At 40.3% G+C, this 18,400-nt stretch overlaps 1 protein-coding gene across 3 annotated transcripts in view; it reads left to right on the forward strand.

The window, feature by feature from the left end:
- KCNH1 (potassium voltage-gated channel subfamily H member 1) overlaps nucleotides 1-18,400 on the forward strand; it is a 416,686-nt gene that overhangs the window by 88,765 nt on the left and 309,521 nt on the right. For 2 of the 3 annotated variants that reach the window (XM_067729054.1, XM_067729057.1), the window contains one exon: nucleotides 6,087-6,560. In XM_067729054.1, coding sequence (XP_067585155.1) covers nucleotides 6,087-6,560 — 474 coding nt within the window. The remainder of the gene's footprint in view (nucleotides 1-6,086; nucleotides 6,561-18,400) is intronic. The other variant, XM_067729056.1, reaches the window with a different exon arrangement.

The following is an 18,400-nucleotide window of genomic DNA, read 5'->3' on the forward strand; positions in this document are numbered from 1 at the left end:
TTTCATGTGTTTGTTGGCCATCTGTATGTCTTCTTTGGAGAAATGTCTATTTAGGTCTTCCACCCGTTTTTTGATTGGGTTGTTTCTTTTTTTGATGTTGAGCTCCATGCGTTGTATGTATATTTTGGAGATTAATCCTTTGTCAGTTGCTTCATTTGCAAATATTTTCTCTCATTATGAAGGTTGTCTTTTCATCTTGTTTATGGTTACCTTTGCTGTGAAAAAGCTTTTAAGTCTCATTAGGTCCCATTTGTTTATTTTTGTTTTTATTTTCATTACTGTAGGGAGTGGGTCAAAAAAGATCTTGCTGTGATTTATGTCAAAGAGTGTTCTGCCTATGTTTTCCTCTAAGAGTTTTATAGTGTCCAGTCTTGCATTTAGGTCTTTAATCCATTTTGAGTTTATTTTTTATATGGTGTTAGGTAGCGTTCTAATTTCATTCTTTTACATGTAGCTGTCCAGTTTTCCCAGCACCACTTATTGAAGAGGCTGTCTTTTCTCCATTGTATATTCTTGCCTCCTTTGTCATAAATTAGGTGACCATATGTATGTGGATTTATCTCTGGGCTTTCTGTCCTGTTCCATTGACGTGTATTTCTATTTTTGTGCCACTACCATACTGTCTTGATTACTGTAGCTTTGTAGTATAGTTTGAAGATGGGGAACCTGATTCCTCCAGCTCCATTTTTCTTTCTCAAGATTGCTTTGTCTATTCGGGGTCTTTTGTGTTTCCATACAAATTGTACAATTTTTTGTTCTAATTCTGTGAAGAATGCCATTGGTAGTTCGATAGGGATTGCATTGAATCTGTAGATTGCTTTGGGTAGTATAGTCATTTTCACAATATTGATTTTTCCAATCCAAGAACATGGTATATTTCTTCATCTGTTTATTTCATCTTTGATTTCTTTCATCAGTGTTTTATAGTTTTCTGAGTACAAGTTTTTTGCCTCCTTAGGTAGGTTTATTCCTAGGTATTTTATTCTTTTCATTTCAATGATAAATGGGATTGTTTCCTTAATTTCTCTTTCTTATTTTTTGTTGTTAGTGTATAGGAATGCCAGAGATTTCTGTGCATTAGTTTTGTATCCTGCAACTTACCAAATTCATTGATTAGTTCTTGTAGTTTTCTGGTGGCATTTTTAGGATTCTCTATGTATAGTATCATGTTATCTGCAAACAGTGACTGTTTTACTTCTTCTTTTCCAATTTGTATTCCTTTTATTTCTTCTTCTTCTCTGATTGCTATGGCTAGGACTTCCAAAACTATGTTGAATAAGAGTGGTGAGAGTGGACATTCTTGTCTTGTTCCTGATCTTAGTGGAAATGCTTTCAGTGTTTCACCATTGCGAATAATGTTTGCTGTGGGTTTGTCATATATGACTTTTATTATGTTGAGGTAGGATCCCTCTATGTCCACTTTCTGGAGAGTTTTTATCACAAATAGGTGTTGAATTTTGTCAAAAGCTTTTTCTGCATCTATTGAGATGATCATATGTTTTTTATTCCTTAATTTGTTAATATGGTGCATCACATTGATTGATTTGTGTATTTTGAAGAATCCTTGCCTCCCTAGGATAAATCCCACTTGATCATGGTGTATGATCCTTTTAATATGTTGCTGGATTCTATTTGCTAGTATTTTGTTGAGGATTTTTGCATCTATATTCATCAGTGATATTGGTCTGTAATTTTCTTTTTTTGTGATATCTGTGTCTGGTTTTGGTGTCAGGGTGATGGTGGCCTTGTAGAACGAATTTGGGAGTGTTCTTCCTTCTGCAATTGTCTTGGTAGAGTTTTAGAAGGATCGGTGTTAGCTCTTCTCCAAATGTTTGATAGAATTCACCTGTGAAGCTGTCTGGTCCTGGACTGTTGTTTGTTGGAAGATTTTAATTACAGTTTCAGTTTCATTACTTGTGATAGGTCTGTTTATATTTTCTAATTCTTCCTGGTTCTGTCTTGGAAAATTGTACCTTTCCAAGAATTTGTCCAATTCTTTGTGGTTGTCCATTTTATTTGCATATAATTGTTTGTAGTAGTCTCTTATAATCCTTTGTATTTCTGTGGTGTCAGTTGTGATTTCTCCTTTTTCTTTTCTAATTTTATTGATTTGTGTCCTCTCCCTTTTTTTCTTGATGAGTCTGGCTAAAGGTTTATCAATTTTGTTTATCTTCTCAAAGAACAAACTTTTAGTTTTATTGATCTTTGCTATTGTTTTCTTCATTTCTATTTCATTTATTTCTGCTCTGATCTTTATGATTTTTTTCCTTCTACTGACTTTGGGTTTTCTTTGTTGTTTCTCTAGTTGCTTTAGTTGTAAGGTTAGATTGTTTATTTGAGGTTTTTCTTGTTTCTTGAGGTGAGATTTCATTACTATAAACTTCCCTCTTAGAACTGCTTTTTCTGTGTCCATAGGTTTGGGGTCATTCTGTTTTTGTTGTCACTTATTTCTGTGTATTTTTTTTACTTCTTCTTTGATTTCTTCAGTGATATCTTAGTTATTTAGTAGTGCACTGTTTAGCTGCCATGTATTTGCATTTTTTACAGGTTTTTTTTCCTATAATTGATTTCCAGTCTCATAGCATTGTAGTTGGAAAAGCTGCTTGATATGATTTCAATTTTTAAAAATTTACCAAAGCTTGATTTGTGACCCAAGATATGTCTATCATGGAGAGTGTTCCGTGTGCACTTGAGAAGAAAGTGTATTCTGCCACTTTTGGGTAGAATGTCCTATAAATGTCAATTAAATCCATCTGATCTGTTGTGTCATTTAAAGCTTCTATTTCCTTATTTCCTTTCTTTCTTTCTTTTTTTTTTTTTTTTTTTGTGGTACGTGAGCCTCTTACAGTTGTGGCCTCTCCCGTTGCGGAGCACAGGCTCCGGACGCACAGGCTCAGTGGCCATGGCTCACGGGCCTAGCTTCTCTGCGGCATGTGGGGTCTTCCCAGACCGAGGCACGAACCCATGTCCCCTGCATCAGCAGGTGGACTCTCAACAACTGTGCCACCAGGAAAGCCCATCCTTATTTATTTTCTGTTTGGATGATCTGTCCATTGGTGTAAGTGGGGTGTTAAAGTCCTCTACTATTATTGTCTTACTGTTGATTTCCCCTTTTATGGTTGTTAGCATTTGCCTTATGTATTGAGGTGCTCCTATGTTGGGTGCAAAAATATTTATAATTGTTATGTCTTCTTCTTGGATTGATCCCTCGATCATTATGTAGTGTCCTTCTTTGTCTCTTGTAATAGTCTTTATTTTAAAGTCTATTTTATCTGATATGAGTATTGCTACTCCAGCTTTCTTTTGATTTCCATTTGCATGGAATATCTTTTTCCATCCCTTCACTTTCAGTCTGTATGTGTCTCTAGGTCTGAAGTGGGTCGCTTGTAGACAGCATATATATGGGTCTTGTTTTTTATCTGTTCAGCCAGTCTATGTCTTTTTGTTGGGGCATTTAATCCATTTAAATTCAAGGTTGTTATGGATATGTATGTTCCTATTACCGTTTTCTTAATTGTTTTGGGTTTGTTTTTGTGGGTCTTTTCTTCTCTTGTGTTTCTTGCCTAGATTAAGTTCCTTTAGCATTTGTTGTAAAGCTGGTTTGGTGGTGCTGAATTCTCTTAGCTTTTGCTTTGTCTATAAAGATTTTGATTTCTCCATCGAATCTGAATGAGACCCTTGCTGGGTAGAGTAATATTTGTTGTAGCTTTTCCTCTTTTGTCACTTTAAGTATATCCTGCAACTCCCTTCTGGCCTGCAGTTTCTGCTGAAAAGTCAGCTGATAACCTTATGGGGATTCCTTTATATGTTATTTTTTGCTTTTCCCTTGTTGCTTTTAATATTTTTTCTTTGAATTTAATTTTTGTTATTTTGATTAATATGTGTCTTGGTGTGTTTCTCCTAGGGTTTATCCTGTATGGGACTCTCTGCACTTCCTGGAGTTGGGTGACTGTTTCCTTTCCCATGTTAGGGAAGTTTTTCACTATAGTCTCTTTTAATGTTTTCTCAGACCTTTTCTTTTCCTCTTCCTCTTCTGGGACCACTATAATTTGAATGTTGGCACGTTTAATGTTGTCCCAGAGGTCTCTGAGATTGTATTCAATTCTTTTTTCTCTATTCTGCTCCTAGGCAGTTATTTCCACCATTCTGTCTTCCAGCTCACTTACTTGTTCTTTTGCCTCAGTTATTTTGCTATTGATTCCTTCTAATGTATTTTTCATTTTAGTTATTGTGTGTTTTTCATATCTGTTTGTTCTTTAGTTCTTCTAGATCTTTGTTAAACATTTCTTGTATTTTCTCAATCTGTGCCTCCATTCTATTTCTAAGATTCTGGATCATCTTTACTGTCATTACTCTGAATTCTTTTTCAGGTATGTTGCCTATTTCCTCTTCATTTATTTGGTCTTTTAGGTTTTTACCTTGCTCCTTCGTCTGTGACATAGTTTTTTGTCATCTCATTTGTTTTTTGATGGGTGGGATTGTGTTCCTGTCATACTGGTTGTTTGGCCTGAGGCTTCGAGCAGTAGAGTTTGTAGGCTGCTGGGTAGAGCTGGGTCTTTGTGCTGAGATGAGGACCTCCAGGAGACCTCAATCCTATGAATATTCCCTGGGATCTTAGGTTCTCTGTTAGTCCAGTGGTTCGGACTCGGAGTTCCCACCACAGGAGCTCAGGCCTGACCTCCAGCTCATGAACCAAGATCCTGCAAGCTGCACGGGGCAGCAGAAAAAGAAAACAGGAGCAGAAGAATAACAAAGGGTCAAAAATAAAATAAGAGTAGAAAACTAACAGATATGTTAGAAAGAATAAAAAAAGTAAAAATGCAGGTGAAACAACAGCTGGAAGGTAAAACAGAAGTATAATAGTAAAAAAGAGGAGGGAAAAATAAGCTGGAAAAGTCCCTGGCTGTGAGGGGTGGGGCTCAGGCAGGGTCAGGGTTTAGGTGGTGGGAAGGGGCCTATGCTTAGGACCCACAGGGCTGGAAAAGGCCCCAGTGGGCGGTGGGGGGGCTGGGGGGGACTTAGGCTCAGTGTAGCAGGAGGGGCCCAGGAGTGCCTCTGGCCTTGAATGGCAGAGGACCATATCCAGGACCCCAGCAGGCTAGACGTGTTTGCCCCCATCCTCTGATCCTGAAGGGCCCCTACCTGTTGGCCTCTCTTCTTCTTCCCCTCCCTCCCTCCCTCCTATGCCCCTAGGGCTCATGAGGCCAGAGGGGGCCCTGGAAGGCAGAGGACCAGACCCGGAAACCCAACAAGCTTCCTGGGCCGAGTCAGTGGGGGAAACACCCGTGGTGCTTCCCCTGATTCCCTGGTCCTGGAGCGCCCCTCTCGCCCACCTCTTCTCTTCTTCCTCCCTACCCCCACCTCTACGCCCCTAGGACGGACGTGGCCCGGAGGGGGCCTCGGAGGGCAGAGGACCTGGCCCAGGCCCCAGCAGGTTTCCTGAGCCTGATTGGACAGGTGAAATGCTAGGTGCACCCCCCCCCCATCCTCTGAGCCCCCGAGGGTCCCTCCAGGTGTGGGAATCCCTCCCCTCTCCCAGCCACCCCTCAGGGGCGCCTGTCCTGCCCAGCCTCCACTTCTCCTCCCCCCTCGCTCCCTTCCACGTCCTACCAGGTCGCTTGGGGGTTCCTCCTATCTCCTTGGACATTGAGGTCCCCCACCAGCATCTGGCAGGTGCCCTAGTTGTGGGGAGGCGTGAACTCTGCATCCTCCCCCACCACCACCTTGACTTCAGGAACCAAGTTGCTTAATTCTCTTGCGCCTCAGTTTCTCACTTGTCACACGGAATAATGATTGGCTAATAAAACAAGGTTGTGTTTAGAATTAAGTGAGATAATACTTGTATGTGGAGTACTTAGTACAATGATTGGTTCACAGTAAGTTGAATAACAGTGTTTTATTGTTTCATATGATTGATTATATTACAATGTTCAATTCCATTCTGCCATAGTCCTTTGGTACCTGTTCTTGCATCTAATGATCCGTCTGGAGTGTTATGAGTATTCGGCTCTGACAGATACTGACTGGTTTGATGCTGAAGGTGAAATCCTAACTTAGTTCTCTCTTGGCCATTTTTTTCTGTACAGGTTCTGCAGCTGGGCTCAGACATCCTTCCCCAATACAAGCAAGAGGCACCAAAGACTCCCCCTCACATCATCTTACATTATTGTGTTTTCAAGACCACGTGGGATTGGATCATCTTGATCTTAACCTTCTATACAGCCATCCTGGTCCCTTATAATGTCTCCTTTAAAACCAGGCAGAACAACGTGGCCTGGCTGGTTGTGGATAGCATCGTGGATGTTATCTTTCTGGTGGACATTGTGCTGAATTTTCATACCACTTTTGTTGGACCAGCTGGGGAGGTGATTTCCGACCCCAAACTCATCCGCATGAACTATCTGAAGACGTGGTTTGTGATTGACCTTCTGTCCTGTTTGCCATATGATGTCATCAACGCTTTTGAGAACGTGGATGAGGTTAGTGCCTTTATGGGTGATCCAGGGAAGATTGGTTTTGCTGATCAGATTCCACCACTCCTGGAGGGGAGAGAGAGTCAGGTACATCCCTCAAATCTCAGACCTTGTTGTCATGTCTTTAAATTAATTGTGGGTGGTCAACAGAAGAGTAATTAAATGGGTGGGAACTAGCATGACTGATGTCTGGAACATAGGGAGCATGATGCTTGATTGATATCCTCGCCTGGTGTTTTTGTCCTTTGGAGGTTTGGAGGCCCTGCATGTCAGTGGATGGATGTGGAGGAGACCAGAGGCTTCCTTCATATTCCATGTGGAGTGCAAGCCACTGGCTTGGGTGGTGGGGCTGCAGAAGCAGGCATGCATTGCCATTGCATTGATGAATCTTTCACTTGGTATACAATTGCTGAATGCCTACCTACTGATTACTCTCATTATGGGGACTTTTCTATTATCTGCTGCTGACCTTTGGCTGTTTGAAAGCTAATTAACTCTTGGCAACAGGGATGGTACTCTCTTCCAAGTTTGCTTGCGTTTTTTTTCATTTTCTTTCTTTCTTTCTTTTTTTTTGGTAAATGTTGGGAAAGAATGAGTTGTTTCTTTGCTGAAATGAGTTTTGGAGGTGACCAATGGCGTTCAATTGTCCATGCTCTCCATTGCCTAAATTTGCTGAAGTAGTCAGTCTGTGGTTAAGCCTGGCTCTTGTGGCTAAGAGGAGTACTGCTACTGGATTACCCTGCTGTGGGTTGTTAGTCCTACAGGCCATGGAAGGAATTAAAAGAAGATAAATGCTCTGTAAATGTGCTGGAATCAAGACATGCTTAAACAGTCACTGAATGGGTGCCTAGGACATGTTGCAGCAGGAAGGGGCCACTGGGCTGGTTAAAGTGATTTTCTCCTTTGAAAAAGCAAGGATGTAACGTCATGGCAAAGGAAAATGTCAGGTTCTTAATCTAGTTTAAGTGTGTTCTATGGAAATTGTTCTTCCTTTTTCCTGCTCTTCAGTTGACACTTTAGATGGCAGTACACCTGGTAAGTCTTCAGCCTCAGATAGCAGCGGCCCTCATTGCCTCAGATTACAGAGGGTCCCAGAGGTCTCCATCCAGCTGGACTGCTAACTGGGGGGGTCATCAGGAAGCCATCGGGAGGCTGAGTTGAGGCAAGATACACTCTCAGGGCTAAATGGCTAGTGGGACTCAGCCTTGAAAGAGTTGGAGGGAACAGCCAACTTCCTGCCAGGATAACAAAACCTGCCAGTGACTAGATGTCTTGCTGGTGGCATAATGATGCCTCTCTACCTTCAGATCTGTACCAGCAGTGGGCAAGGACTCCAGCCCCTTCCTCTGTGAGGACCCAACTACCTACTACTTTTCTCTCCAGTGAAGAGGAGCTGAGGTTCAGATGCTCCAGACTCAGAACAACCCCTGCTTTCATCTGTGTGGTGTGTTTTAATAGACTTTAAAATCCCAAGGAATAATTCTCTGAGTGGCTCGTGTGGATTTTTTAGGGAGATTAAATGAGTCGAGACTGATCATTTACAAGAGAAAAATCGTCCCTAAAGTGAATGTTGGGATTCTTAAATGTGAATTTTAGTACATGTTGGGAATGATATTTTTCACTGTGAGCACATTTCTAGAAATTTTTATGTTAGTGAGGAAAATATGATCATTTTGGCTTAGATAATTCAACTGATGATTTCAACCTAAAAGAGCTTCTTATACACATATGGGAAATGAAATTTAACTTTAAAAAAAGTGATTGAGTTTTTAAAATAAACCATTTGCTATTTATAGCAATGGCATTAAAATTTTGCAGATAAATAGAACAGTTCTTCGGCTTCCACAGTTTCTTATTAAACACTGGCAGAGATGTAAACACATATGTGAATGTGTCAAGATTACCTTGTAGGTTAGCAGAGCAGAGAGCTTCTTCCCAGGCTCTGTGTAGGTTGGGCTGGAATTCCTTTGCCATTAACTGTGAATACCCTGATGTGGTTTCTGATTTCCAGATTCATGAAATAGATTGTAGGTAGGAAAATCATAATTTCTCTGTAGATTTCTAGTTGGCAAAGGGTTTAGCATCAAAGCTCTTACTACCATTTCTTGATGATAAATAATAATATGAATATTAGGGGATTCTAGCTATAATTTGCTTCTGTAAAGTCTTGTTTTTATATTTAGTAGCTCCTTTTAAAGCTTTGGCTCACACCTGAAATAATGCCTTTCCATGACAACTGTGGTGGAGTTGGGGAAACACGAGGAAACTGAAGATTTGCCTGCCGGTCCTCTTGTTCTCACCTCTTAAGACAGCTGGGAACCTTGTGCATGTCATTTAGCCTTTCTGGGTTACAGTTTTCCTAGCTACATCTTAGGGATGATACTACCTTACCTGCCTGAAGGCGTGGCATTTGGGTGGTGGATTTTGAGTTCCCTGCCGGCTGCAAAATCTGGTGAGTTCTAAAATCTCTTTTGTGTTAGTCTCACCTCCAGACTGACTATAAAAATGAGAGGCCCAGCCCCCTGACCTCCTACCTTTTGTGGGAGTTGGAGGAAAGTGGGGTAGGATGGGGACATTTAGCAGGTTATGGTGAGTAGACCTATTGGAGATCAGAGCCCAGTTGAAGTATCATGTAGTTTAACCCTCTTAACTCGCAAATAACCCAGGGGATATGACTCACTCAGGATGGGGTAGCAAATCATATGGTCACAGTAATGAGTCACCTTCTGACTCTTCTCTGTTCTAATAGTGACAGATTTGATAAAATAGGGACCAAACACTGAAGGATACTGTTGAGTCGAAACTGACCAAGAAGCTCCTGATGTGTGTGGCTCACCTATTAGCTTGGTTGTCGTGAGTGGGAGGTTGGGTATTAGGTACGGGGAGGTGGGCAGCTGCATTTTCCCTAAGGCAGCTGGGGTGGTGATGAGATGGACAGGTTAAGATACTCACAGACCCAGCACCCTTTTCTAGGTACAGGCCTTTTTGTTAAAAGGCACCATAAAATCAGTGGGCATGAAGGACTGGTGGGGATAAGAGGAGGTTGGGGAGCCTGTGAAGGGCACCTATCTGTTGTCTACATTCACCGTATGCTGTCTTCTTATCCAACACTCTGCTGTGAGGTTGCTCGTCTAATATTGCAGCTCCCTAGGCTCTAGGCCCTTCCTCTAAGAGAGCATGGGGAGAAATAGGAAATTATTGATTCATTTCTCATAAAAATTACATGGAGCTGCCCTCACTCTGGTGTCTTCCTAATTATGCCAATGGAATTGTGTCTCAGTGGAGACCACCAGGGAAGAGGGGAATGAGCAGCGGGGGCTTTGCCATCTGTGTGTGTGGGGGTTTGGGTGCGGGCATGGGTGTTGAGGTGGAGGCTCTTAGAGTGAAAGGATCGGACCCTCCCCAGCCTTGGGTCAAGAAATTAGGTTCGATTGCGAAAGCCAACAATTGTGAGCTCAGCCTTGTGGATGGAGCCCATCTCCATGATTTCAGCCATACGGATGATCCCTTTTGGCCAGCTTGGTTCGCTTATGTAGGTGGCCTACATTTTCGTAATTCTCCAGTCTGTTGGTTGGTAATCATCTGTTTTGGAGGCAGCTCGTGAAAATGTTTGCATATTAGTTAAGCTGGTGAGAGGACAAAAGGTCTGAAAATGGAGTGGACGAAAGCTAGGAAGGGGTATGCCGAAGCAAAAGTCAAATGAGTCTCTTTCAAGCACTTAGCGGATTATTGGCCTGGTATGCTTCATGCCTTAAGTATGGAACTATTAGTCACAACACATATTCCCTCTCCGAAGGAGACCTTATTGTTTACGGACATTGGAGTATGGAAGTGCAAAGAGGAGGACGGAGCCAACTGTGCCACCTCCCAGGTCACAATTCTGGTGCCTTGGGGCCAAGAGCTTCCTTCTTTCCCTGACTCTGTAACCTCGGACAGCAACACCACTGGATAGTGGTGGTCACAGCTGACACTTGCCAAGAGCACACAGAAGATGCTTAGCCAGAGCAGAACAGGACTAGATGTGCGGATGGAAAGATCAGCAGCTTCCCTTTATGTAGTGCATCTAACCTTCCAAAATACTTTCACACAGATTATCTTTTTTATTATCGAAATGTGGTTGATGTACAATATCATGTTAGTTTCAGGTATATTCCAGAGTGACTTGACATTTGCAAACATTACAGAACGTTCACCTGTGCTGAGTCTAGGAACCATCTGTCCCCATACAAAGTTATTAAAATATTATTGATCATATTCTTTGTTGCACAGATTATTTCTGTTTTAGCTCTGTGGTGGTAAAAAAACCACACTGAACTGGGAGGAAGGTGGTTTGTCAGCTAGGTGTGACCGCCACCCAGCTGTGCACACTTACAGAAGTCATTTCATCTCCTTGGACTTTGCTTACCTCACCTGTAGGATGGTGCATTTCAGCTGTAACCTTCAGTGGCTCTAGGGCAGGTATTGTCCCCGCTTTGCAGATGAGGGGAAAGGACCAGGTTGTCCAGGGAGTTGAAACTGGACTCTGGTCTCCTGACTGCTAGATCTGTGCTTTACCCTGCCACTCATGCTGCCTCATCAGAAATTTGGAGACAGAGTGAGCCAAGCTGTGTGTTTCATTCCTCAAGTCCCTCTCTCTGAATCCTTCCCTGGCCTGGCCCCTTCCGCACAGCGCCTTCCCCCCACCGCCGACCTCCGCAGCTGAGGGGTGAGAGGTTTGGGCGGTCAGCCTGGGTGACCCTAAGCTGAGGTCGCTGGTGCATGTGTGTAGGGCCGGACAGTGAGCGTGGGGTCGGAAGTGACTCCACAGGCTGGTTGCCCGCCCTGCTTCTCTCTCCTCGACAGATGGGCACCCCTCTGGGTTCTTCTAGGATCACTATTACCTATGATTTCCTTATCACTGATGCTGAAAGCAAATTGGACCCATGTACCTTGCTCATCCCATTGATTTGTAGTTTTCAGGCCTTACCTGTGGTTTCTATTTAAGTAGATGGATACCGTTTGAGTTCTCACACAGGTGACGCCTCTGCTGTCCAGCTGTAAGTCATGAGATGACTAGGACTTTTCTTTCCTGGACTTCCAGCAATACAGGCAGTCCCCGTGTCTTGTCATAGCAGTTATTTTTATTCACAGACTATTTTTCAGAGCACTTTTAGGTTTACCGAGAATACAGTAGAAAGACCACCTTTACCATCCGCAGTTTCCCTATTATCAGCATCTTGCATGAGGGCGGTATGCTTATTATGGCCAATGTTGAGGCATTATTATCAGCGAAAGTCTATAGTTTCCATTAGGGGTCACTCTTTGCAATATACATTCTATGGGTTTTTGACCAATGGAGAACGACATGTGTCTACCATTGCGTATCACACAGAGTCGATTCACCGCCCTAAAGATCCTCTGTGCTCCACCTCTTCATCCCTCCCTCCCTGCTAACTCTTGGCAACTACGGATCTATTTACTGTCTCCATCATTTTGCCTTTTCCAGAATGTCCTAAAGTTGGACTTATACAGTATGTAGCCTTTTCAGATTGGCTTCTTTCACTTAGAAATAAGTACTTAAGGTTCTTCTGTATATTTGGGGGGCTATCAGAGAGCATATTTCTTTTTATTTTTGAATAATATTCCATTGTATGTATGTACCATAGTTTGTTTATTATTTCATAATAGAAAGTAAAAAACCCCGTTGCTGATAGCATTGGTTATTTAAGCTTGATCAGCATAGGTCTGGTCCTGGGATTTCCTCCTTCCGTGATCCCTTGGACATGGAGAGTGGGGAGGAGCTGAGACACTGACATGCCGACCAGCCCATCTCAGCAGCCTGTGGTATCTCCTGGGTAAAAACCGAAAACGTTTAACTCAAGTTATTATGTCTAGTAATACAACAGACAGAAAAACGAAATTGTATTATAGTATCCTCACACTTCATACTGTTTTCCTTGGCATTTCTCTTTTCTGTTTGTGCTGAGTGTTTCTACCATACATTTATTTTGGCAAAAAGAGGACAAAACCAGACACCCTGTAATTTTCATCTAAGTGTCTCATTCGTGGGAGGAAGTGTTGTTCTTGGGTGTGTTTCTCTTCTGATGATCGAGACTTGTCAGCAGTGCCCGGTGGCTGAGGTCTGACTTCAGTGATGTTATCAATGTCACTACTGTCCCCATGCTGGCAATATTGTCATCTCTCCCCTCTCACCTGTGAGGGCAAGCTGGCATAGAAATTTTCCTCTTAGTTTAATTTAAAAAAATCAGTCTTCTTCCTGACTTGAGCTTACAGGAGCTGTGAGCTCAACGATTGTGTCAAGGATTGTGGAGGTTCCATGCCTCTTGTTCAAGCAGAGGCTTCAAACAGAAAAGCAGGCTGTAGGCACTGTACCCTACACAGTCACCTGAATCAAGATCACCCTAGGTGCATGTGTGGGGACCAGGGAAGTGGCTGGGGGGCATTTTTAATGGGAGGAAGTTGATCCTGGGTGGCTTCCTGGAAGCGGTGATTTACTATGAGACTGTGATTCCAGAGTTTAAAAAAAAATGTAAAAACTTAATGATGCTCCAAAAGCATTGCACTTTGGAGCAAAATAGACTCAGCTGATGTGCCTGATTCCCCTCTGCTCTCACATTGTCTGTTTTCTCTCAGGCTCCTTTTTGGCCAACCCAAGTTCTACTCTTAATTCTCCACCAACTTTTCTTGGAATCTTGTTTAGGGTGTTCCTTCTTTAAAGAAAACTTATTGACTTAGGTGGTAGGGGATTGGGATACAACTCTTCAATTTTCTCCCAGTCTAGTGGGGACCACTGATAATAAACACCAATAGAGGATGTGAGAGGGGTCAGCTCAGGGTGTTATGTCTTACTATCGAGGAGCATTTAGCCTATCGAGAGAATCTAGGAAGGCTTCCTGGGAGGAGATGACTGGGGTTAGTCTGGTGAGGAATAAGGAGGACAGTCTTGTAAGAGGAGAGATCGTGTGCAGAGGGAAGCGCTCTTGGGGACTAGCAAGGTATTCATTACGTCCAAAGCAGAGAGTCAGCATTGGGGGACAGAAGAAAGTTGAGAGTAGGAGGCAAGATCCAGTGATATAGAATCCCAGGGTCTTGCCAAGGAGTTTACCTTTTGTTATGTGGGCAAAAGGAAACCATAGAGGGTTTTCCTTAGATGATCTTATGATTGATTTTGATTTTTGGAAGTGCACCCAGACAACAGTGGTGTGAATGAGGGGGAAATGACGAGTGTCTCTACTTCCCCTCCTCTTGTTCTGTTGATCCTCCTGCAATCAGGCTGATACCTCCACCACGACACTGAGCCTTGGTCATATTTCAAGTGATTGTGCATGTTTAGGGTTATTTTTGGACCCTATGCTGTTCCACTGGTTTATTTGTCTATTCTTAACATCAGTACTACACTGTGTTAATTGGCATAGCATAATAGTAAATATTAATCAGTTACTGCCTTTGTTCTTTTTCTTCAAGACTGCTATGTCTATTCTAGGATCTTTGTACATACATTAAAACTTAGAGTCAATTTCCACCCAAACCAAAAAATAAAAATAAAAAAAATAAAAGGCCTGTAGGGATTTTGAGTGGGATTATATTGAATCTAAAAACCAATTTGGAGAGAATGAAAATCTTAATATTGAGTTTTCCAGTTCATGACCATTGACCAGCCATATGTTTACGTCTTCTTTAATTTCTCTTAGCAATATCTTGTAGTTTTCAGTGTCAAGGTCTTAACACACTTTTTTTTTTTTATTGTTGTTGTTAAACTTATTCCTAGATACCTGATATTTTTGGTGCTTTGTCAGTGGGATTTAAAAACTTCTTGTTTTTAATTGTTTATTGTTAGTATAAACCATTTTATTTACCGACTTTGCAGCAAAGTTGCCAAATTTGCTTATTAATGTGAATATTTTGTAGGTTCTTTTGGATTTTTATATACACAATTATGTCTTTGTGAATAAAAAAAATTTTATTTATTTATTTCCCAAAATCTTTACCTTTTATTTCTTTTTCTTGAATTAGTGCTGCCTAGGATCTCCAATGAAATGAATGGAAGTGGATAATAGACATCCTTGTCTTCAGGAGAATATGTTCAGTATTTCATCATTAAGTATTTAGCTGACTAATTGTTTTTAGTTTGCAAATACTCCTTATTAGGTTAAGAAAGGTCTCTTACATTCCTAGTTTTATGAGAATTTTTATCATTAACAGGTTTTAAATTTTACCAAATACCTTTTATGCATTTATTGAAATGGTATGTTTTTTTCTCCTTACTTTTGTTCATGTGGTGAGTTATGTTGATTGACTTTTGAATGTTGTATTAGCCATGCATTCCTGGAATAACTCCTACTTGGTCATGAGAGATTGTCTTCTTTTATATAATTGTATATGATTTTCTAATATTTAGCAATGTTGTATCTATGTTCATGAGAGATATTGGCCTTTCATTTTTTTTTCTTTGTGATGTCCTTGTCAGGGGTGATACACAGGGGCGTGTACCCTCTTCCACTGTCTCTGAAAGAATTTTTGTAACATTGGTAGTACTTATTCCTTAAATAATTCATCAGTGAAGCTGTGTGGCTCTGAAATTTTCTTTGTGGGAAGATTTTAAATTATGATTTCAATTTCTTTAGCAGATATAGGACTATTCAGATATTCTTTTTTTTTTCTTGTGTCGGTTTTGCATTGTTGAAGATTTAACCATTTCATCTAGTGTGCCAAAGTTTTTGGCAAGAAGTTATATATAATATACAATTATTCTTTTTAAAATGTTTGTTGGATCTACAGTGATTTTCTCCATTTATTCTTCATTGGTCATTTGAATCTTATCTCATTTGGTCAGTTCATTATGGTCAGTTGTGGTAGTGTTTTGTTAATTTTATTAATCTTTTAAAAGAACCAACTTTTGACTTAGCTAATTGTCTGTTTTCTGTTTCATTGATTTTTGTTCTCATTCTTATTTTCCTTTTTTGTACATTTTGTTTGGATTTAGTCTGTTTTTCCTCCTAGCTTACTGGGATGAAATCTTTGATCATTCAAGCAGATTTAATATATGAATTTAAAGCTTTAAATTCATATTTTAATATATGAATTTAAAGCTATTTTATCCTCTAAAGACTTTTTAAAGGCATCCCAGAAATTTTAATGTCATAATCCCATTATTTAAGTTCAATATACTTTCTTATTTCCACTGTGATTTCTTTTATTTAAAAGTGTGTTGCCTAGGGCTTCCCTGGTGGCGCAGTGGTTGAGAGTCCGCCTGCCGATGCAGGGGACATGGGTTCGGGCCCCGGTCCGCGAAGATCCTGTATGCCGCAGAGCGGCTGGGCGTGTGAGCCATGGCCGCTGGGCCTGCACGTCCGGAACCTGTGCTCCGCAACTGGAGAGGCCACAGCAGTGAGAGGCCTGAGTACCGAAAAAAAAAAAAAAGTGTGTTGCCTAATTTCTAAATATTTGATAATTTTCTAGTTATCATTTTATTATTGACTTCTAGGTTAATCCCTTAGTAGTAAGAAAATATATGATTTTAATTCTTTGAATTTTGTTAAGACTTACTTTATGGCTCAGTATCTGGTCTATTTTGGTAAATATTTTTTATGAATTTACAAAAATGTATTTTGCAGTTGTTGAGTGTTGTATTCTCTATATGCTAATTAGGTCAGGTAGATTAATAGTTTTAAAAATTGTCTATATTATTACTAACTTTTGTCTGCTTGTTCTATCACTTATGGAGAGAGGTTTGTAAAATCTTCAACTGTGATTGTGAAATTGTTTATTTCTCCTCTCAGTTCTATTGATTTTTGCTTCATGTATTTTTAGAGCTATGCTGCTATACGCATACACGTGTAGGATTGTTGTGTCTTCCTGTGAATGGGTCCTCTTGTTATTATGAAATATTCCCATTTTTATTTAATAATGCATTATATGCATTATGCATTTTTATTATAATGCATTTTAAAATGCATTATAATGCATTTATGTTTGTCTGATATTAATATAGACATCAACTTTTTTTTAGATAGTGTTTGCATTGCATGCCTTTTTCCATCCCTTTCCTTTAAGTTTCTTGTGTCCTTATTTTTAAAGGATTTTTTTGTAAATAAATAGCAAAGGATTGGGTCTTTTTATTTTTTGAAAATCTGGTCCATCAGTATTTGCCTTATATTGATAGTTGGAATATTTAGTCCGCTTATTTTTTATCATAAGTGTTGCTATCATTGGGTTTTAGTTTACCATCTTGCTATTTGTTTTCTATTTCTCATACCTGTTTTTAGGTTCCTTTATTCCTCCTTTTCTACCTTCTTTGGATTAACCAAGTATTTGTTTATTATTCCATTTGATTTTCTTTCAGTATTTTTTTAAAGACTTTTTTTTTAAATGTGCATGTACCATTCTTTTATATATATTAATTAATTAATTAATTTATTTATTTTATTTTGGCTGTGTTGGGTCTTCATTGCTGCGTGCAGGCTTTCTCTAGTTGCAGCGAGTGGGGGTTACTCTTCATTGCAGTGTGCAGGCTTCTCATTGCGGTGGCCTCTCCTGTGGAGCACGAACTCTAGGCATGTGGGCTTCAGTAGTTGTGGCTCGCGGGCCATAGAGCACAGGCTCAGCAGTTGTGGTGCATGGGCCTAGTTGCTCCATGGCATGTGGAATCCTCCTGGACCAGGGATTGAACCCGTGTCCCCTGCATTGGCAGGTGGATTCTTAACCACTGCACCACCAGGGAATTCTTTAAAGACTTTAAAAACAAAATTTTATTTATTTTTGGCTGCATTGGTCTTTGTTGCTGCACTTGGGCTTTCTCTAGTTGCTGTGAGTGGGGGCTAGTCTTCGTTGTGGTGCGTGGGCTTCTCATTGTGGTGGCTTCTCTAGTTGCAGAGCATGGGCTCTAGGCACGTGGCCTTCAGTAGTTGCAGCATGCGGGCTCTAGAGTGCAGGCTCAGTAGTTGTGGTGCACGGGCTTAGTTGCTGCGTGGCATGTGGGATCTTCCCGGACCAGGGATCGAAGCCGCGTCCCCTGCATTAGCAGGCATATTCTTAACCACTGTGCCACTAGGGAAGTCCCCTTTCAGTGTTTTAGTTGTATCTTTTTGTATTTTTCTTTTTGTGCTTACTGTAGAGATTACAGTTGCCTTCAACACATATTAAAAGCTATTTAAATTAGTACTTTTACCACTTTTCAAACAACATAAGATCTTTAAAACAGTTTAATTTTATTTCACCTCCTTCTTGCCCTTTGTGTTAATTTTGTTATAACCCTACAAGTCTTTGTTATCATTATTGCTTTAAATAGTCAATATCTTTTGTATTTGTATTCATGCATTTTTTTACTCTTCCCTTATTTCATGTTTACTTCTGGGATCATTTTTCTTTCAGCCTAAAGATCTCCCAGTTTTTTTCCATAGTGCACTTGTTTTGGTGATGAACTTTTTAATCACTTATTTGAAATATCTTTATTCTGCCATATTTTTCCTGGGCATAAAATTATTAAACATAAAAGGTTTACTTTTAACTTTGAGCAGTTTAAATATGTTATTGCTTCTGATGAGAATTCAGATGCCATTCTATTATTATTTTCCTGAATGTAATTTTTTTCCCCCTTGAGACTTCTTTTAAAAATTTCTCTTTATTTTTTGTTTTCAACATTTTGACTATTAAGTTCCTAGGTGGGCTGTTCTTTCTTTCATTTTTTTTTTTTTTGTATTTATCTTGCTTCATATTTGCTGAGCTTCATGAAGTTGTGGATTGATGACTGTTATAATTTTCGGAAAAATCTTAGCTCTTCTATCTTCGTATAATACTTCTGCTCTATTCTCTTTCTTCTTTCCTTTTAGGACTCCAATTATATCAATTTTAGGATTGTTTGACTATATTCTACATGTCTCTTATGTTTTGTTCTGTTCTTTATTCTTTTTTCTATCTGTTGATTCGAG

Source organism: Pseudorca crassidens, chromosome 2 (genome assembly GCF_039906515.1).
Source record: "Pseudorca crassidens isolate mPseCra1 chromosome 2, mPseCra1.hap1, whole genome shotgun sequence".
Classification (NCBI taxonomy): Eukaryota; Metazoa; Chordata; class Mammalia; order Artiodactyla; family Delphinidae; genus Pseudorca; species Pseudorca crassidens.